Raw genomic sequence first — 22726 nt, 5'->3', positions numbered from 1 at the left:
TTCAAAAAGAAAGATAAACCACAAAAACATTTGAGATGTAAGGCTGTATTTGATGGGCATATCTTTGATCTTTAATGTCCTTTTCAGTTGTCATTAAAAACTTCAATCCTCTCTCTCACATGATATGAAGTCTTTTCAGGTCCTACAGATTTGAACTCAAACACCCAGAACAGCATTAGGACTTGCAGTTTGTTTTGCTGAATTATGCTTTCTCTGTAACTTAGGGCTTGGGTTTTTGTGGTTAAAATTGCCTTTTATTTCAAACATGTAAAATAATTGTAGAGAAATAAATAGTGGGTAAGAAAAAGAAACTCAGAGGAGTCAATTTTTTATTATTTTGAAAATTTAGTGGGATTAGACAAAACAACACACCTTGTCCTCAGTGCAACAACTAGCAGGCTCCTGAGGAAAGTTCTTGACAGTTAATGCTTTAACCTGGGAAACACCCAACTTCAAGCTACGCCTTCCCAGTGATAACAGTCTAGGTCCATATGCTACTCAGTGCTTATACCTAAAAGTAACTTAAGCTTATTAATTGGAGCAGGTATTAGAAGTCAGGTCTCCACGATCTAACCAATAGGTAACCTTTAACAAGTGGGATATTGGATTAAAAAAACCTATCTATAGGTTGGTCTTTTAACATCTATACTTGGTAAGAAAGCAAGGCTTGCATGGTGCACCTGAAGAGAGGATTCAAATCTGCAGCCCTTTGTGAAGGAAGGTATCTTCTCATGCACAAAAACTAGGCAGACCATAAACCACAAATGCCTCTCTCTTCAGCACGTCTACCTGCAAGCTAGCCAAAGCAGGCATGCTGGCTTCTGTGTCTCTGACTGTAGGTACACAGCCCTCTAATGTAAAGACTACGTTACGTTACCTCAAGGCACCAAAATTAGGCACTGCAATCTGGAGTTGCAATGCCTAACCTTACAGTAAGTTGAGTCCTTAAAAGACTTGCCACGGTAAAAAATGAAGCTATGTTAGGAAACACATTCCCTGCTAACGGCCTAACCAACCATCTTTGCTCTCCTCCTTCCAGAGACGCTGACCAAAATAGCTATAAACAGTACTTGCTGGTTTCCTCCCATTGCTGCAGCTGTAAAAATAAAGCATTAGAAATACCACCCTTCCAGGGCAAGATCTCTCATTTGCAGTGCTGACACATCTCACTTGCACAGTCCACAAAATGGGTTCATTAACAGATCAACAAAACAGCAGAAGGTGGCTTTCTTCAAATGTTCCACTCCTTTCTGAGCACAGGGGGAGTCCTCCTGTTTCAGTTTCACCGATTTATCAAAGAAAAGGCCCACCCTCTACCAGGAGACACATATCCTACTGCATTTTGTTGCTAGGCAGTCCTCTGCATTTTACAACAATTATTTATTTATATGAATTTCCTTCTCCATCCTCCCTACCAAGCTGCTTGGGGTGCTGGATAAACAACTGTACAATAAAAACAGCATAAAAGCAGAAGGACAAAATATTTAAGAGCAAAATGAACAGCTGTCATCAGAACTAAGAATGAGATGGTAAACAGAAACCAAAATAACCAAACTCCAGGCGGCCAGGGAGAAACAAAGCATTTTTTAAAAAGATAAGTCAGGCTGATAAGAGACAGAAAGACAGACAGCAACGAAATAAAACACCCAAGCGGTGAGACCCCATATCTGAGACTGGCCAAAACAAACACTTTAAGACCCACATTTAGACAAGGAGCTGAGAGTACTCAGAAGGCCATGACCTTCTTTTTCTTCAAGGTTCTTGAACACTTACTGTATATATCACAACTATTTATGATTTAAAACCAACTCATACAGGCAAATTTTGACAGGATTGCTTGTGACAAGTCTGAGAAAAACGCATTACTTCAGACGCTCTACGGAAATGAACCTAGCAGATTCAGTGTATCATGCTGCAAAATTTCACCTACTTTATGAAAGACACATACGGAGGGAAAAAAAACACATTTCTTTGAACTTGTTCAGGTAAATACAAAATCCCAAGAATGTCTGGCATGCTCTCTAGACCAACAGAGTACTCAGTGTTTAGCAACAAGGACTTCTCTGTTCTCGATTTCTTTTTCTCTCTTTCACTCTGAGTGGTTTCAGCTTTCTTCTTTTCCTGTTCTCCAACCTATTTCTTAATCAGTTAAGACTCAACATTACTTGAAGTTCGATCAAGGTTCCAAGCTTTTTGTTTAATTTGTTGAAAACAACAGAGAATGACTTTTCCCAACTTTACTGTCTTCTCAAGAATTCATTCTCTGTCAGCTTGCTTGTTTGTTTCATCTGATCCACATCTGGGGCCTTGTCATTAATATAGACAATAACACGAGCTAATTATGGTATAAAAATATGATTCGTTATCCATTATGAAATTAATTTCATGTCTACAAATTCTTGAGCACCTCTGATGTCTGCTATACACATTGGAGAGTCAAAAGAGAAATGAGTGCCTTTCACAACTATATCATTTGATATGAAAGGCTTTTGATGTTATCAGGTTAGCCCAGTTCACAAACACTTGAGGAAAGCCTAATATACTAGAGGTTTCTTTTCCAAATGTAGTAAGCACTGAAGGCTCTTACCCTAAACAGAGAAAATATCCTGCCTGAGAAAAGAAGTACTCCTCATTATTTGTTATTCCCACAACCAACAGCAGTAACTATAGCCCATAGAAAGTAATCTCAGCTTGGGGTCAAAACCGATCAAGTTTCTTTTCCTCTGAACTTAGACGCGTGGCATGTCTTTTGGTTACAGAAAAGTTACATAAAGAGCAGCTAAAAATTCAATTTATATTTTTTTAATATTCTTGGTGATATCTGAAATTGGCAGATACCTTATTGTTACCAATGTAATGTTACTAAATCTATTAATCTTGCTTAAGACTTATATTGTAGGTATTTAGGGTATGTTCCGATTCAGCTATCTTCCAAAACTCCTGGGTCTTCATAAAATAGAGCCTTATGTTGAATTCATGATCAATATAGATATTCCTTAGGGTTTTAAAAGACTTCTTGTGACAGCATTTTGCCTTCTCTTATTGTAGCAACGACTGGTGATTACTTGAACATAAGAGTGCCAGCTACTATGGAAGTAATGTATCTGGATTATGATTTCAAAGATGTAAATATGCCTCGAGGCTTGGAAAGTAGATACAAGTTTAATAAATATGGATATAAATAGCTGACTTTTTGCAGATTAGTTCTTTACAGATTTCAAGGCAATGCCCTCAATAAAGACAGAAAAAATGACGAGCTGACTCCATGGGCCAGGAAACTGCCAGAGTTTCAAAACAACATTTCAATAGTTCAGCACGCTGGTGATTTCAGATTAGGAGTTGAAGAGAGTGAGATGAACACTAAGAACACTTGCTCTGTACCCCAATACATGCTATATTTGAGAGGACTGGGCTAGTTAACAAATTAAGCAAGATTAGTAGATTTAACGACATATTACTGCAATATATAAAATTATTTTGGACTCTAACTAATGAGACAACTTGCACTCTTGGATTGACATGGAAGAAGAGATCTGAAGATTAAATCTTAGCTCCAAGGTTTAAAAACAGTGGTTATTTTAACTATTTTTTATAGAAAATTCCCAAATTTAAAAGGAAAATAAGACTCTGAACAAGATACAATAACTGAAGTGGAAAGAACTTCCTTATGGCAACAAAACTTCCTTTACTTTTCTTCCTGAATGTCATTATAGTGCACATAAGTACCAGCATATGCTATACAAAATATACCTGTTGGATATACATGTAACAGGATTAAACACCTCTTTCACTGAAAATGACCAAAAAAGTTTAGATCATGCAGGAGAAGCAGCATCAATACGCATTTAACAGAAAAAAAGTTAAACAAAGTACTATTAACTTTTCTCTTTATCCATATATGTTTTTTCACCAAGCTTTGTACACACACCATGAAGTACAACCAAACCTCTTTGTAATATGCTCTCAAACAGCAAAAGCCCACAGCAGCGATGTGCCACTGCCTGAACAGAGCCCAGCCACAGCGGCAGCAGAGGGCACGCTTTCCTACAAGAAATTCATAACACAACTTTACTCCATCACACAGCAGCGAGATTTCAGCACACCCAAGGAACATGTTCTCCCTTCTGACATTAAGGTGTATGTACACTATGTTTTGCATTTTCCAGTGGATTTGGCCCTTCAGATTACTTTTAAAACCAATGACCCTGACCCTGATAATATTTCCAGGTATTCCAAATGACTGCTTAGGCTTACTTTTGCCTACTTTTTGGCTTACTGTCTTTCTCACTACCCTTGAGTCAACCTCACACAGGACATACAGAAGTAAGGACTTTCTATTATCTGCAATACATAAGAGGAGAAGATGACAACACATGTAACTGGTAGTCCTTACTTGCCAAGGGGACTAAGGCATCTAAAGGATTACATTAACTTCAAGACTTATGCATTGCTGTTAGTCACCAAAAGCTTGCCTAATCTAGCATGCATCTGAACCCCCTCCAGCACTACCACTCCACACAAACCAACCTACCTAACTCATGCCAGTGCCAAACTATGCAACGTCTAACTCCCTTCTGAGCCCTCTTCAGCTATTAGCATGTAGGAGCCAGTCTTGCTGGCAAGGCCAGACCAGGAGACTGAGTAACCTCATTCAGGCTGTGGACAAGCAGTTTTAAATCCCTGATTAGTTTGAGAGAGTTCAAAGACCCTTATCTGTAATAGCATGCCAACCATGAGGCAGCTCAGTGATCTGAAGCTGGCCTGTTCTCAACTCATGCTAGCAGAGCTGCTCCAGTTTACATGCAATGCTTGAAAGCATTCACCGGGACAGTCTGTACCTTATGAGCTCAGGTCAGTCCCCTAAAACGGACAAATCTGAGTTACAAATTCATGGTTCTGGACTATTCAGTAGAAGACTGAAACATCAATTTGAGTAAAATTGGGACCTCTTCTTGTTCTTGCCCCTTGACATTGCAAGCATTCGCACTGTTCCCCATGTTACCTTAAATCCTGCAGACTGAGCCTTTCTAGTGGTAGTGATGGATTTTCTTCTTACTATTCCCCACTTTGTTTATCGTCTAATGTCTTGTCATGCAAGTTGGGTGCAGCTCCATAGAAATTAGTTGAATACTTCTGAAATACAGTCCACGTGGGACTGGAATCAGGTTTTTTTCTGTTAGCATTTTTATGGCTTAATTTTTTCAAGCCTAAATCAAATATCCTTAGATCATTCTCATAGAGCATCTATCATCTCTTGCAGTTTAAAAACAGTTGCATGCTACCAGACCTTTGAAAAGATAAAAAATTCACAATCAAATGTGTCCTTGCTCATACCTTTAATAAAATATTTTTAAACACTTTCATTGTTATTATAAGTAACAGCCATTTGTAATATGATTCTTACTCATTGATTAGGACCCCGCTGTGCACGGCACAGCTATGCCAAACATCCCTGTACCAAAGAGTTCATAATTTAAATATGAGATGAGAACCCACATGTCAATACAGAGGAAGCTCAGCAAAAGAATAAAAGATTTATCTTCTACAATTATGCAAGTGGTGGTTTAGGAAACTAGAAGAAAGCTTGCAAGGAGTAGTGAGAAATAACTGTATGCAAGCAAAGAATAAGCACTGAACATACAATTTGTGGTTTTACAGGAATCTTCTACAACATGTAAACGTGACAATGAGAGAAAAGTCAGCAATGTATCAGGTACAAGATATCACTTCTGTCTTGTTTTCATTTCTATACTGTTTGGTTGGTATTGGATTAATTTTCCTGTTGTTATATTAGACTTTTTGCTGTGTTTTAATGCTTAGGGGCAAAGTTCCTATTCTTTTTTCTCACTATTATCCTTTCCTTTTTCTCTTCACATTGCTTTTTCCTAACTAAACAATATGCAACAAAGCTTTAGCATCCCAGCTTATTTAAAAGATTAACATCAAAGAATAATGAAAATTGTGGATGAACCTCTTGGAAAATATACTGAGGCAGACGGAAATCAAGGAGGTGATTGGTGACAGCCAACATGGCTGTCGTGCCTGACAAATTTGGTGGCTTTCTGCGATGGGGTTACAGCACTGGTGGATAGGGGAAGAGCAACTGATGTCATCTACCTGGACTTGTGCAAAGCATTTGACACTGTCCCGCACGACATCCTTGTCTCTAAATTGGAGAGACATGGACTTAATGGATGGACCACTTGATGGATAAAGAATTGGCTGGATGGTCGCACTCAAAGTGTTACAGTCAACAGCTCAATGTCCAAGTGGACACCAGTGATGAGTGGCGTTCCTCAGGGGTCGGTATTGGGACCGGTCCTGTTTAACATCTTTGTCGGCGACATGGACAGTGGGATTGAGTGCGCCCTCAGAAAGTTTGCCGACAACACCAAGCTGTGTGGTGTGGTCGACATGCTGGAGGGAAGGGATGACATCCTGAGGGACCTTGACAGGCTTGAGAGCTGGGCCTGTGCAAACCCCGTGAAGTTCAACAAGGCCAAGTGCAACGTCCTGCATGTGGGTCGGGGCAATCCCAAGCACAAATACAGGCTGGGAAGAGAATGGATTGAGAGCAGCCCTGAGGAGAAGGATTTGGGGGTGATGGTTGATGAGAAGCTCAACATGAGTCAGCAGTGTGGGCTTGCAGACCAGAAGGCCAACCGTATCCTGGGTTGCATCAAAAGAAGCGTGGCCAGCAGGTCGAGGGAGGTGATTCTGCCCCTTTACTCTGCTCTTGTGAGACCCCACATGGAGTACTGCATTCAGCTCTGGGCCCCCAACATAAGAAGGACATGGAGCTGTTGGAACGAGTCCAGAGGAGGGCCACGAAGACGATCAGAGGGCTGGAGCACCTCTCCTATGAAGAGAGGCTGAGAGAGTTGGGGCTGTTCAGCCTGGAGAAGAGAAGGCTCCAGGGAGACCTCATAGCAGCTTTCCAGTACCTGAAGGGGGTTTACAGGAAAGCTGGAGAGAGACTTTTTACAAGGACAAATAGTGACAGGATGAGGGGGAATGGTTTTAAACTGAAAGAGGGTAGATTTAAATTAGATATTAGGAAGAAATTCTTTCCTGTGAGGGTGGTGAGACACTGGAACAGGTTGCCCAGAGAAGCTGTGGCTGCCCCGTCCCTGGCAGTGTTTAAGGCCAGGTTGGGTGGGGCTTTGAGCAACCTGGTCTAGAGGAAAGGTGTCCCTGCCTGTGGCAGGGGGGTTGGAACTAGATGACCTTTAAGGTCCCTTCCAACCCAAACCATTCTATGATTCTATGAAATAATTTAAGTCTGATAAATGATACACTCTAAAAGAAATGTGTGAAAATGTTATTTTCTTCCACTCAACTTTTTGTGTGACGAAAGAAAGTCTCATTTCATCCTCTTATTTTCGACCTTTTTTTGTCCGTATATATTACCTTAGAATTGCTTAAAATGTTTTTTAGCTTTGAAATCCTCCCATCGATTTCCATTAAGATATTTGATTGAATTGACATATTTCTCTCTTTGCTCCCCCCCACCCCCAAGAAAGTGCAGAACTTACTGAACTGTATCATGCCACTACAAGAAATCTACTTTAGATTCAGATTTCAAAGAGAGATCAGCACATGGATGCTGTATATTGGCTGTGAAGGACATGATATTCCATAACAGCCTCCTCAAAACTTGCATATATTTGCAGATCTGTGCTTAGTCCCACAAAGACAGAGGAACTAGAAATCAAGTAGTTTGTATAAAACACTTTGCTGAAAATACTACTGCTTTTTCTATGTGGTTCTAATATACAGAGTTGTATGCAATAAATCAGAAGGTTTATATCACATAGGAAAAAGCTGTTTTTTGTAAAAACTAACCGCTTGCTCTAGGGAACAACTTTGATTTCATCCCCAGTACTACTGCTACTTCTAAGAACAGAAATCTCATCTCTCCCTGCCTGATGTGGTGCAGATTTAGACCCAGGTACTACTCTTGAATGCCTCATTTTCAAAAATCAATCTGGCTAGTTTCATGGTGAACTTTTTTACCTGCTGGTCTCTAACTCTTCATTTGTTTAACCCTGGTAAACTAAAATTTTGTATATTTCTGTCAGATGAGTCTACACTATTATTATCAACAATAGAGGAAATACAGCGTAACTTATACACTAGTACTTGTTGATGGGTTTGGATAATTTTATATTGCAACTTATATTTTATGTTATAAACTTGTCTCTGCTCTCCTAAGTATTTACATTACTTTTTCCAGTTCCTCTCTACAGGTAAAAAGCTAATTTCTTATTTACATCAGGTGATAAGTGGTTTTAGGGTAAAAGCATTGATTTAAATCCCACTAATCTCTTATCCCAGAGTTTAGAATGAGAAGTTTAAAAGTGCTACACAGTAATGAAAACTTTCTACTATCACTATTATAATTCTATAAGCCTTTTCCAGTGCACAGATTTCACTAGTTATCATATCATTTTGCCTGCAAACTGAAAACTGATTAACAGCATCTAGCAGTTGGTATTCAAAACCATAAAGATATCATTGTCTGCATCTTCTCGGTTCTCAGCATTTAGAATGACTGAATAAGGGCAGTCTCATCTTTGATGGATGAAATCTCCTTTCCTAAGGATCTCTTCCAAAACCATCAACTTTTCTCTTTCTCCGTTGTAATGCATTGAATTTCTTATCTCTCCTAATCATTAACCATTAATCATCCCCCATGGTGTGAAACTTAAACTCTAAGTAGATGGTTAGGAATGCATTCATACATAAAAGAAGAGGGACTGAGAAGAAAAAACTGAGTGAGGAAAAAAGCATATTTCAGCTCCTGTATTACGCACAGTGAACAGGCTTTGAGATGGGGATTCTGCCTTTCCCTTTTCCTCTGTGTTGATGCAGAGTACTCTGTCAAGTGACATGGAAGCTGATACATAAGATACCATGTTTTACCACTCAGCTGTACCTATTATACCAGTCTGTGTCTTACCTTTAATATCTCAAACTTGTATTCCAAGGCATGGCGAGTTATCATACTGCCCATTTCACTGACAGCATTGGTTTACAATCGCACTTAATTTCATACCAGAAACAGCTCGGTAGTATCAGATTACCTAAGTCAAGTCCTCCCTAGGCATGAACTGCTTCTGCTTTCATTTTGCTTCAGATTCTTGTTGATGGAGATCACAACAACCCTGAACTAAGGAAGCAGGCAATGGCTGAGTCTAGGAAGTTCGGCAAGATTTAAGAACAAGCTACAGGCCTTTCACTTGACTACAGTTGTTGCTCCTTGGGTCTCAGGTACGAAAACAATGAGAGAAGACATTTGATGGAAAAATATGAACATACCCCTAGCTTTCACTGAAAGACATGTGGGTAAGTGAAAAACAATGACTGAAATTTATCTCCCATCAACATGCGGTCTCTCAGGTGTTAAACTGATTAGTGAAGGTAAATCACTGATGTCAGCACTATGCCCTACTGAGAATATCTCAAATGTTGACTATAACTTTTAATATCTTCCTTTCTGGCACAGTTCAATTCTGGCTCATCTATACTGTCAAAAAATCTTGCCTTTAGTTTTACAGTTTAATAAAAATGTGGTATATTGTTTTTCATTATCTTTCCTGTAGAAGTTCTATCACATTTATATTTTGAACTAATACATGAGAGCGCCTTTTTTCATGTGTTGATTTTTTCATAAACTTAAGTCACAACAGTAAAATTTGAACATATTCTAAACCATCGTGCACATCCACTCAGTTCACTTGCCCAGTGGTCAATGTGATCATCAAAACATGTTTGGCCAAGAAAAATATTCCTATCCTTTCTAGCTTATATGCCACTGGGATCCAACAAGAGTTACATAAAATAAAGTACATAATCATTCAAGATGACTTTTTTTTTCCTGTTTTGTTACTCTAATTCAGCAGAAACAGGGTGGGCAAGTAAAAACTTTCACTAATCAGATTTTTTTTTCTACCAGGTGTTCTTCAGTAATTCCTTGGCTTGACTACAGCACTGCTGTGGTCTCCCACTCAAGTGCTAGCCAACCCCCTAAAGGTTTAGCTTTAGAGAGCAGAGCAAAAATGTTTTAGTTTTAGAGTGCAGAGCAAACAGGATGAATTATTATAGCATGGTTCCACTCATTAGTAAGGAGCATACCATGAATATTTCCAGCACTATCTTCCACCATATGAATTTACCCACATTTCACCCTTGGATAATTTTGTGTGTCAGTGCTTTCTATGATCAGAAACGAGCTCTCCACAACTTTTACTTGCAGCAGATTTTTAACTTGTGCACGTTATTGCTCACACTCTATCACTCTTTCCCGGCGGAAAGAGACCTGGGGGTGCTGATCGACAGCCGGCTGAACATGAGCCAGCAGTGTGCCCAGGTGGCCAAGAAGGCAAATGGCATCCTGGCCTCTATTAGGAATAGTGTAGCCAGCCGGTCTAGGGAAGTGATCGTCCCTCTGTACTCAGCACTGGGGAGGCCGCACCTTGAATATTGTGTCCAGTTCTGGGCCCCGCACTTCAAGAAAGATGTTGAGGTGTTGGAGCGAGTCCAGAGGAGGGCGACCAAGCTGGTGAAGGGTCTGGAGGGTCTGACCTACGAGGAATGGCTGAGGGAGCTGGGGCTGTTTAGCCTGGAGAAGAGGAGGCTCCGAGGTGACCTTATTGCAGTCTACACCTACCTGAAGGGAGGTTGTAGTGGAGTGGGAGTTGGCCTCTTCTCCCAGGCAACTAGCGATAGGACAAGAGGACATAGCCTCAAGCTTCACCAGGGGAGGTTCAGGTTAGACATTAGGAAGCATTTCCTCTCAGAAAGAGTCATTAGACATCGGAACGGGCTGCCCAGGGAGGTGGTGGAGTCACCATCTCTGGATGTGTTTAAGAAAAGACTGGACATGGCACTTATTGCCACGGTCTAGTTAACATGGTGGTGTCAGGGCAATGGTTGGACTCGATGATCCCAGAGGTCTCTTCCAACCTGATTGATTCTGTGATTCTGTGAAAAAAAGTTAAAAAGCCCTGGCTAAGCATTGTGCATTGTTTTTCAAGATTGTGGTCTGTTTTCATAATATTACTTTGAAGAGAAGACATTAACTCTTACATAGTCTTACATATGCAAGTAAGTGTATTCATATGAGTTACTTCGGTGGAATGATGAGTTAAGAGGAAAGACCACAAGACCTTGCCCTGCTCCCCTCACTACAAGATCACTTTCATTGAATGAAGGGCTGACAAGACTGTACCACGTAAGTCCCTGCAAACCAGCAGTGTAAGACGGTCATTTAAAATAAAAAGGTCAATGAACCTCATTAATGTTTATAAATATGTAAAGGGCAAGTGTCATGAGGATGGAGCCAGGCTCTTCTCAGTGACATCCCTTGACAGGACAAGGGGCAATGGGTGCAAGCTGGAACACAGGAGGTTCCACTTAAATTTGAGGAAAAACTTCTTTACGGTGAGGGTGACTGAACACTGGAACAGGCTGCCCAGAGAGGTTGTGGAGTCTCCTTCTCTGGAGACATTCAAAACCCGCCTGGACGCGTTCCTGTGTGATATGGTCTAGGCAATCCTGCCCCGGCAGGGGGATTGGACTAGATGATCTTTCGAGGTCCCTTCCAATCCCTAACATTCTGTGATTCTGTGATTCTGTGAAAACTCAATGTGGCAGTTGGTTCAGGTCACTGACTGCTGTCCTTTTCTCTCCAGCTCTCAAGGCCTGCACGCACACATACACTTGGCTATTCAGTGAACTTAGATTCTGACAAATGTGTCCTTAAACTCAGTTCTCAAAAAAAGCTTTCAGAGTAGCAAAAATAACACTGCCCTTCTACAATCCTCTACTGCACCTTTGGATTAGTGGAAGGAGGAGACCAGGTTTTATCTTGGTATCACAACTAGTGTCAGAAGTATGAGCATGGGAGGCCAAGACATGAAAGGATAGTATCATCCATATCTACACCTTCACTGACCTATCTACAGCCTGTCATTTATAAACCCCGCTGTATGTTTCAACACCATCACATATTTCGTCACAAGATTCAAAAACTAGAACCATGTGACTTTATTTAATGTGCCTGCACACTGCTCGGCTGAGTAGTCTCTCTCCTTGAAGGTTTTTAAGAATCTGTCTAGATAAAGCCCTTAGTAACCTTGTCTTATAGCTCGTCTAATAGCTGACCCTGCTTTGAGCAGGAGGTTGGACTGCAGGCCAAGTGCTTGCTTTATTTGAAGGTCTTTGAAACATGCAAAGAGTTTTCAAACCTGTGTTAGTGCAAGATGTGTTCCAAGCATCAGCAAGACAGGGAGTTAGGAAAGGTCTAAAAGCTCCACCACAGTCAGTATTTCTGGAAAAGGAAAGTAATGAGAATCCTCCCCTCAGACGCCAAGTATAGAAGTTAAGAGACTCCTGCATAAAACAATCAGGTTTTGGCCCTCTCTTCAAAATGAAAGAACAAAGAAATTAGAAAGACCAGCATTCATTTGGAGGACGTCCATCGATAACTGGAAAGACTAAGTAGAGGGAAATCAGAGACGTTACTGTGAGAACTAGAGAAAATGTAAGAAATGAGAGCCTCAGAAATGAAAGCTGCCCAGCAACTGCTGGGTACAATCTATGCATTTGTAATAGACAAAGCTCATCTGCCTGCTTATAATTCAGGAAAGATCAGTGTGTTGTTATCAGTACAGCAGAATTTGAATAATAAATTTTGGTGGAGACCATCATTTGCAGTTCCCGTTTGGTTAGAAGGGCATTGTAACAGCTGTTTTTCTCACCAAAACCAGCTGGCTGGTGATATTATTTTTCAATTAATGATGCTACATTACAAATAGATTACTGCATGTAGACATAAAAACAATCACAATTAGTGAAAGAAATTAAGCAATGTAACAAAGTAGGTTTTGGTTTCCATTCAATTGGAGATTAGGAAAAGTCAGAGATGCAATAAAGCCCTTCTGGACACAGCAAAATTTGTATGCTGAAGGCTCTTCAAAACAATCCAAGACAGGCTGGGTGAATGGATCTGGAAAAAGCGAGAATTAGGAAAGTGTAGAGGAGTGGAGAGTGAGATGCAAAAGACTTAAAACAGCGTTGAGAAAATCTAAGGGCATTTTGATTTTTAAATAAGAACGTAATTTTGCGCTGAATCCTTAAACTAACAGAGATTTGAGTTATTTAGAACTGAAATGCTGTCATTTTATCTCTTTACATTGTATATACGCTAAGGTAAGCTGTGTAATTCTGCACTCAGCTGAGCGCAGAAGTAAAGCTTTTTGGTTTTATCATCCAAATCACAAGAGAAAAAGAGATGACACAAAAAGGAAAACAGCCTTATATTAAAGGAGAACACCTTACTGCAGTGATGCTTGTCTGGCTCAAACTGGTGAACTCCATTCTGTATTTTAACTTGCATTTCATGCTAGCTGTGGAAAACAGCCTAATTTGTGTGTATAAGAGGTGAGATCTATATATTAATTAGTCTTAAAGCTCTAATCTACTCCTCTATTGTAAAATGAGGAGCAAATCAAATAGCTGAAACAACTCTACCTCTGTGCACATATTATGAAGTCTTTAACCACACCACTGAGTTACAAAATATTCCCAGTTCTTCTTAGAAACAAATAAAACCACCAAATAATAGGAAGAAGTAAATAAACAATGGATATGACCCAGGAAAAATAAGATCTGCTTTGCATGTATGTCACTTATAGCCAATATGATAATTGATAATCTATGCTCTACATGTTGCTATGAACGAACATGTGTGTGAATGTCAGCTGGTGCAAACGAGACTCTGTTTAGGGCTGAGGTTTTCTTTCTTTCTCACACCATCCTGCTCTGTTTTGTACTCCTTTTCCAGAAAAGCAGCAGATGAGCACATTTAGATACTGTCCATGGACAGCAAAATGTCAAGAGTTCACATTCCAAAGACTCAAACCCCATAATTCACACCTTGCAGAAACACAGGCTTTTCTTTCTTAAAGATTACATAATAGACCTCTCTGGCTACGCTTTATAGCCTTCACACATTTATTGTTCCACTGTCTTGTCCTGGATCAGAAACTGATGAAATCTTCCCTGCAATGAATTGAGGGATAGGGATGTTGAAATCCTGATATTTCTGTATCAGTCCCAATCTTCTTTGTTTTTTGCAAAACCATATTCTTGCAGTTGGTGAAATCAGGATTAATTTCTCTGTCTGAACACTAACATGAACTCCCACTATCACACTCTCTACATCCCTCCCTTAAGACCTTGAAAACAGAAACAATAAAATTTCTCTCTTTTTTGTTTCAGCCTGTAGGAGTAACAGCCTGATTAGTAATTACTTGTGTCAGAAAGAAAGAGAACCCCAGCAAAGTGTGTGGGAGCATAAAATTGCTATAAGAGAGAACTCAGGTCGTACACTTTGCATATTCGTTTCTAACATAATGTATTCTCAGTGGACAGTTTATTTATACAGTATGAGAACGAGATGTGCAGAAAAGAATAAGCTCTAGTCAAGTATCTACATGTCAACAGGAAGAAAGGCTAATCAGAAATTTTGAGCAAAAGATTTTTCCTCAGAATACACCAAATTGTCATGTTGTACTTGCTGTACATTTAACACCATTAATGTCAGTGAAAAAAAAGGGAGAAATGTTTAAACATCAGTGAAAAGCTGAGGGGATGCTTTGGTTATCGAACCCCTCCCTCACAGCTCCATTTCCTTTCCTTTCATCTCCCTCTGCATTTAAAGGATGTGGATGGCCATCTCTTGCATCTAACTGTACGGTTCTTCTTCAACTCAACTGCCAAGAGAGTTGTCTTCCACCGACACTATCTAAGTATTCCTGATGCTGAGCACCTGAGGCCTGAAGACATATAGCCACCAAAGGATGTTTGTCCTTTGTGAAATACAACAATCAGAAGATCAAGACAAGAACTGGGAAAGAAACTGAAGAATAAGCGACAGGTGAGCAGACTGCAGACACAGCAAGAGCTACGATGAGGCTTCTGGCATACTTTGGAGTTGAGGCTGTACAAACATTGACCGGTCCTTCTGGAGCCTCTGCCTGGGGAAGCCACTACATGGCTCCAGGGTTCTCTGGGAAAGCAGAGAGGAGACAGCCAGGGAAAGGAAACCCCTCACGTTATGCCTTATGCTATGCTTCACACCATTTCTACACTAGCTGAGGAAGCAGTGTACGGGCTTTCTGTTCTGCTCACTGGAAAAGAATATGCAAGAAGCTCTGAAAACCCTGAGGAGAGGTACTGCAAGCTGTAAAAAGCATTTCTACAATATGGAAAAAAACAAAACTACTTTCTTCCTGATACCTGCAAAGTGAAAGATGAAAAAATACATAAAACTACCTAGAAATACACTTCTTCTTTAGAACTTGAAAGGCCCACATGATTCAAAAAATAATGTATAAAAATTCTATCGGGATTTGTGGTTATTATATTCTTTACACCTCATTTTACTACAGTTTATTTGCTACTTGTTCTGCAACTGCTATGGAGTTATATTTTCCAGCTAGTCTCTCAGTAACTACATGATGGTCTGTAAAAGCACAGAAGATTCTGACGACTTAGGAAAAGAGAACATAAACGTATTTTAAAATAATCCACAACTCCATCTTTGTTTCTGTCTCATGATCTGCACGCTTTCTATCAACTTCATTCAATTTACACTTTTATGTCTTGCTTTATCTAGTCATTATATTGGCTTTATGTGGCAATCAACAAACTCAGGTTTTCTAGGATTTTTTAAAAGAGAACGGATCTATATTGCTATGAGTTTTGTGTTATATTCCTCATGTGACTGTGAAATTACTTTTTTTTTTCCCCACTTATAGCATAGGGACAATACCATCTCATTTTCCCAAATACATGGTATCGCAGATGTCATGTAGCTTCAGAAACATCAAAATATATGCCAGTAATACACTGGAATAATTACTCTCCTTTGTACTACATTCCAGAGAAATACCTGGTACAATCAGTGTCTTCCTTTTACACACCTGTCATATTTTTCCCATAGCATAGTTTAGAGAGGTATCGTCTTTAGAAGCAAAAACTCAGCTTAACCCAGAACACCTAAAAACGTCCATGTAAAAAACACTGGAAAGTTTCCTAAACTGAAAATGGAGAATTATTACAAATATAGTAAAACATTCAGGTGTTCTTAAGAATATTTATAGAACACAGCACATTTTATAGTCAGATTAAACTAATAATTACATAAATAGTTTTGACATCTATATTTCCACCAAGGTGATTCACACAAGGTTTTAAAACGTTGGCAAGAATATAATTTTTCAAAAAAAGTTATAGTTGGACTTACCGGGAAGTACAGAAGAAGTGATCCAAAAAGAATGGTTTCCAGCAGCACCAGCCCTGAAGCTCTGATACTCTAGAAGACAAAACCCAACACAAAATATTAGACAATTCTCTCTGTGTGCCATTTAGATGCCGGGTTCTTTGCAGAAGGCACCTTCACTTTTGTCAGTATAAGGCTTCCACAGTAATGTTTATTAAAGCACAGTATTAAGCTGCCTGTCATACTGGCATGTTCCACATTCTTTAATTCACAGGCCCATTACAATAGTTGTGTTTTGTTGGAGTTGGGAGACGGTCCCGGAGTAACGACACAGTCTCAATATGAGTATGGAGGTTCTCCTTTATTTACGTATCTGAGAGTACATTTATACTATTCTATTGAGGGTACATTTATACTATTCTATTTTTGTACATGCTCTGTGTACATGTCATTTCTATTATGATTGGTTAGTATGCTTTGTTCACACGCCTCTATATTAGTTCTGATTGGCTTATGCTAAAAAGCTATATCTTGCAGGTGCAGCATTCTTTCTTATTTTTCAACTTCCCCCATATCTTGTTGGTCTCATAGCCAAGGCCCTTGTTCTGTATTATGATTGGTTAGTTCATCACCACCCTACTACCACCCCCTGGACATGCCTGGACATAGCTCGTTCAGTACGTGACCCTTGTCCCGTGGGAACCTCACAGTGTTTTACAAAATCCAATTTAAAAAATCACTCTTTCCTATGTTATATACAATACACACATTACCTGGATACATTTTGAAACTGCTAAAACTGCTCTCAAGTGTGAAGAATTATGGATCACATGAATTGCAGATACGAATTTAACTGCAGAATTTGTTCTGTACTATTTAAATTTCAAGAAATCCTTCGAACATTTTGACTTATTTAATATTAATGACTTAGCTTCTATAATACGTATGAATAATCTACAATTTTACTGCATACAGAGTGTGCTTTTGATTGAAAGTGCCTTTATTTTTCCTGAAATTTCGTACAAAGATGTTGATTCAGACATTAACTTGTCAATATTGTAAAACAGCATGCCATTTCCTCACTGATTCTAATGCAGTCTCTCCATCATAGTTTTCTTATATTTTAAATTTTTTTTAAAAAAATCAATTATTTTTCCTAATACAAAGCACATTCCAATTAAGTTTGATTATTTACGTATAGTGCATCTGCAGCTTATCTTAAAGACAAAACATCAACACTGCTTCCCATTTCTTTAATCATCTCCTTTCCCTGAGATACTGTTTCATACACTGTTCTGGAAGAACACAGTGCTTTCCCAACTGCAAGCAACGCAGTCAGATAGGACAGCAGAAGAGGCTTTGCCAAGAATCTTTTGAAAAATCCCCTCCTTTCGCAACCATAAAATCCTCTTGTGGGCTGGAATCAATGGTTCGTGGTCATCTCTCTCATGGGTTTAGATGGAGTTTATCTTTCAGAAGTAAGCCAATCATAAAAAAAAAAACTCTATCTGAATGGATTTACAGACATATTTTTGGTGCCCTGGAGTCCAGTTTCTGCTTGCAAAAGATTGGTGGAATTTTCTAGATAAAAATTCAGCTTTTCAGTGAATCTATAACCTTACTCAGATTTCCTATTTCATCACTCATTTTTTCAACCAAAAATTTCATTTTTTACTTTTACAGCATCTAATGTACTGAACATAGGTTGAAAGACATGGACAAAATTCTCAGGAAGCCTTTTTAGCATGAGACAATTATGGAGCTACCTGATTTCTAGCAATGGTGAAATTTGCAGCAAAGGTTGTCTAAAGCACATGTATCAGCAGAGATGTCATCAACATCCTACACCAGTGTCCACCTCAAAAATTATCATGAAAAGTTACTTCCAATGAGTATTCACAGTATTCACATCAAAGCTTCCCTTTTAAGGAAAACACTAGTATAACTGCTCCAGGGACATCTTTGTGCTACTGATGCTATTTTAGTCACAGTTAAAGCCTGGAGTAAGGATTAGGAACAGTTTTCCACTGGTCTTAAGATGATAATAGTGGCTATTTGGTTCAACCACTGCATGATTTTCACAGGAAAATCTTGGGAACACACTTTATTTCCTTATTTTTTGGCCAGAGTTCTTTATGTATTTGAGAATCATTATTATGGCTCCTCTTTTCTAGACTTTTCCTATCCTTTCACTTTTCTTTGTGAACCTTAACCTTTCGCATTAAGTTTCATATTAAGGATTGCAAAACTGTTGTGCTACATCTCTCTAAAATTGCATCCTGAAACTGAGACATACATATTTCTAGCAAAATTTTCATGGAACTGATATGCTTCCATGAAACATTTCTTAAAAAGCAAAGCAAAACAAACCACCAACAAATAGTTAAAATACTGTAACTATATTTCTGAATAGAATGCGATGCCTACCTTAGCCATTGCTGAAACTTGAATAGCGACCCACAAGTGCAGCTTATATTTACACTGGGTTTTAATTAAAAATAAAATTTTAAATTAAAGTGTTTGTTGTTTTTTTTTTTTTCTGTATTATAATGTTGGGTAAAACATAAACACAATCCCAAATGCAAAAAGCTGGGAAACTGGTAACTGAAATGCCAGTGTCAGGTTTTTTTAGGCTCAAGTGATCCCATTGTTCAATGACATATCAAATTCAACTGAGTCAGTACTTTGTATAATTTATTTCTGTCACTTGGATAGGTGGGCAGCCTCACCCCCTAGTCTGCTAATGTAAGTCCAGCACTCCCATACTGCGTTTCCCCAGGTAACAGCTTTCCTCACTTCATCTAGAAGGATGCTCCAGAGAGACACTCACAAAGTATATCAACAGACCAAAAATCACAGAATCACAGAATCACACAGAATAAACCACATTGATTTTGTATTTGTGAGACACTCATTTGTTATAAGCATCCCTAAAAAATAAACAAAGACCCGAAGGGATGATACTATCTTTTATGGCTGCTGTAATAAAATTGTGTATGTACCCATATTTCTGTATGCAGACACATTCAACTTTTTCAAATGGCACGAAAAAAATCAATACTTATAGACAACTTTTCAAGACTGCTTTCTGCAAACAGTTCTGTTCTGATCTAATATAACACCAAAAAGCTGGAAGTAAATGTTTAGATGCCAGTTATGAAGTCATTAATTGGAAGACTTCCAGGTTATTTTAATTGAGAAGTGACTAGACTCCCAATTATTTTAGAGCTTAAACGGTTGAAGCTATGGATCATGCACACTGCTTTGACATGTATAATAGAAAGCACAAATATTTTTACAAACTATAAATGGCAGTATGAGTTAGTTCACATTTCTAATGAACACATAAATTTAGCCTGAGACATACATCTTGTGTGCAGCAGATGAAAAAAGAAAAGCTTAGAAAGCTTAGAAAAGGTTAAAATCTACCTCCACCAACACAGGTTTCACACTTTGTGATGTAAAGTTCCTAGCACTATATCATAAACTTAAAAAAAGCACTATAGGACCATGTGCATAAGATTCCTTATGTGGCCCTGACTCTGCTGTAGCTGGGAGTCCCACACATTTTGATACGGTTTTTCTTCACATCATCTTTGTAAGACAACGGCACTTTACTCATTGGGAATTAATGCAGAAGGGTCTTGCTCAACACCACACAAGGCACTGGCACAGGTCAGTGAACTCACATCTCCTGCTATTGATCAATACCTAAACCACTTAAGCAGCATTTTTTTCTTATTTTGTACAATGCATCTGGATAGGGCAGAATGGCTGAGAAAGCAGCTGAAATGGGTATCATAGTGAAGACGGAAATGATCTGAAAAAGCTGGTCTTCAAACAGCTTCTGTGTGAACATCCTTTTCTAAACAAGTCTTTCACATCCTGATCAGTCTTTTCTTATCGAGCTTTTTTCTGGGCGATATGATCATAAGATAACCTGCAGGGGCAAAGAACTTCAGCGTTTCCAGTTCTTCCAAAACAATGAATTAACCCATTATTTTCTTCTCACCTGTGTTCCAGCAGGAACCATTCTCTGTGAATTCTGTCTATGCACTTCTGTTTCCTGCTCTAAAAAAGTGTGGCTTACAGAGCAACACGGGAATTCAAATGAGCTTGAATTCAGGTTTTGGCTGTGCTTTTATCTCAGTCTTTGATACCTAGAGAACGGAGGTTTTAACCCAGCGGTTACAGATACCACAGCTCTTCGTAACAGGATTCTTCAGCAAATGGAGCAGACATTCTGGCAGAGATGAATGCCATCCACGGTGATGAAGAAAAGCACAAAACTTCAAATAAGAAATAGTACAACCAAAGAACTATTTTTGCATAAGTGTGAGAAAAGAAAAAAAATGGGATGGAAATAGAAGCATCAGAATTCTCCCAAACTAAATTTTTGAAACTCTAGTTGTTAATTTTCTCTACTGCAAAGAAAAAGAGATATTTTAATAACAAAAAATGTAACATGAAAGCTTTTGGTTTAGAAAAAACACATACATTGATTTTAAAAAAATATATGACTTTTTTCTTCCAATAGCCCCATTATAGCCCAAGAGTTAAGGTCCAGGAAGCAAAGTCTTCATCCAGCACTAAAGCCTTAATAACAGGGAATAGGTAAAGAGGGGAAAACCAAAACTAAACCAGGATGTTTTTAAATTAATTTATTAGATAAAGATATTCTATATTAGATAGACAGTATTTCCACCACTCTCTGAGCACCAGTTTCTGCACCAAAAGTTGAGTCCTTCACTGTACAGACTTCGCAAATACAGGCCCCTATGGCACAGCTGTGGGCAGCATCACAAATGCTTGACTGTACGGGAATCTGCGACATACACAGCAGTGAATATGCCCACATACCTCAGAAAAAAGCTTTTGTTCTTTTAAGAAAACAAATGAAAGGATGGAAACAAATGAAAACCCGAAGCCTCCACCAACTGGTGTCCACCTATACTGTCTGCACAATTAAAATTCTCTGATGGAATTCACAGAAATCAGGGCATTTTAGGATATAGCCTTGAAATTCCATGCAGTGGGATTTTCTTCCACTTGCATATAACATTTGCTCAATTTCTTTTTCTCTTCCTTAACAGCTGCTTGTTTTTTTGCATCTGCCTTGCTTGTTGGCATTTATTTTGGTTTTTGCCTATTTATCTCTCTGGCTGTTCATCTTGCGTACAGTTTGTTTATTGCTGCTTCATCTGTGTGCTCATTTCACTTTCGGGGTTTTATTTCTATGTTTACTTATTTGTGTCAGTAAAACTGTCCTTTCTGGTTTTCCCTGTCTCACTTAATGGTTATACATTGCTGACACCTAAGTGATACTGCAATTTATTCTGCTTCTAGCTTCATACAAACTTTCATACTTAGCTTACCTATCTCTATCATACATTTTCCACATTCTTTATGTCTGTTTGATTTTTAATTGACTGAGATCTTGGATAAAAAATAGTGATTATTATTATTACGAATAAGTCAAAGGAGGAAAAATAATGATTGAACTAGGCATAAGCTTCAATACAGCCTCCATCCAGAAATACTGGAATCAAATGAAAAGGAAGCAAAATTAAAATAGTATGGCATGTATTACACTAAAGGTCAAGATGAGGTATGTACTGGTCTCTACCATCTTCTTCATCCTGAACCAGAGTTTTTTAGAGAGTAGCTACCATCCTTCAATTCTGCAGTGAACAATAATGTCCACTAAGACAATTCCAGCAAATCTGATGCAAGCTGTCAGCCACGAGAGAAATTCAGGTGAATTGCAATTGGGTATTTCATAGGAAGCTATCAAAAGGGCCAGCTAGCAAAATGCAAGATAGGTTTAGGTACATGGTAGCAAATGCAAATAACGAAGTAGTGTGAGGACACAGGACTTAAATGCCTGGGTAACTTCTGAATCACTGAGTACTTAATGTTACACCTACACAGAAAAATCAGCATACGCAAATAATAAAATGTCTTGCATCTGTATGTAACATACTTCAAGAGGCATTTATGGAAAAAGTGAGTTCAAGTAAACTAGTGTGACTTAGGCAGTGGCACAGGACTCATAGCTGAGCGCATACCCTCATGTTAAACAGCACTCCAACTCAAGGAGGAAGACACAAGAAATATTCACAGCAACTCGTCTCAGCTGGGATGTAGCTACCAACAGCTGTGAGATGATACTCACTGTTTTGCATTTCAGTGACTACTCAAAGTTAAATGAGTGCTGGTGATCTAAAGTAAACTGTTAAAACTATTCACGAAGTCAAGAAATACTCATGGTCATTACCAGCTCAGAGGTTAGTTATCACCTCCGCGTGAGACTCAGGATTTGATTGCAACTCTGCACCCAGGTATAGGGTCAGAGTCATGGCACGTGACGTCACGCTACATGATGTAGCATGTTCAGTCTATAAACAAGTCCAAGAGCAGCTACACTGAAATTGC

At 38.9% G+C, this 22726-nt stretch overlaps 1 protein-coding gene across 1 annotated transcript in view; it reads right to left on the bottom strand.

Moving 5' to 3' along the window:
- Window positions 1–22726, bottom strand: part of GPR158 (G protein-coupled receptor 158) — a 226568-nt gene that overhangs the window by 78813 nt on the left and 125029 nt on the right. The window contains exon 5 of the mRNA XM_068405457.1: window positions 16316–16384. Within this exon, the coding sequence (XP_068261558.1) occupies window positions 16316–16384 (69 nt within the window). The remainder of the gene's footprint in view (window positions 1–16315; window positions 16385–22726) is intronic.

This window comes from Nyctibius grandis, chromosome 7 (assembly GCF_013368605.1).
Source record: "Nyctibius grandis isolate bNycGra1 chromosome 7, bNycGra1.pri, whole genome shotgun sequence".
NCBI lineage: Eukaryota > Metazoa > Chordata > Aves > Nyctibiiformes > Nyctibiidae > Nyctibius > Nyctibius grandis.
This window is presented reverse-complemented; position numbering and strand designations above follow the sequence as displayed.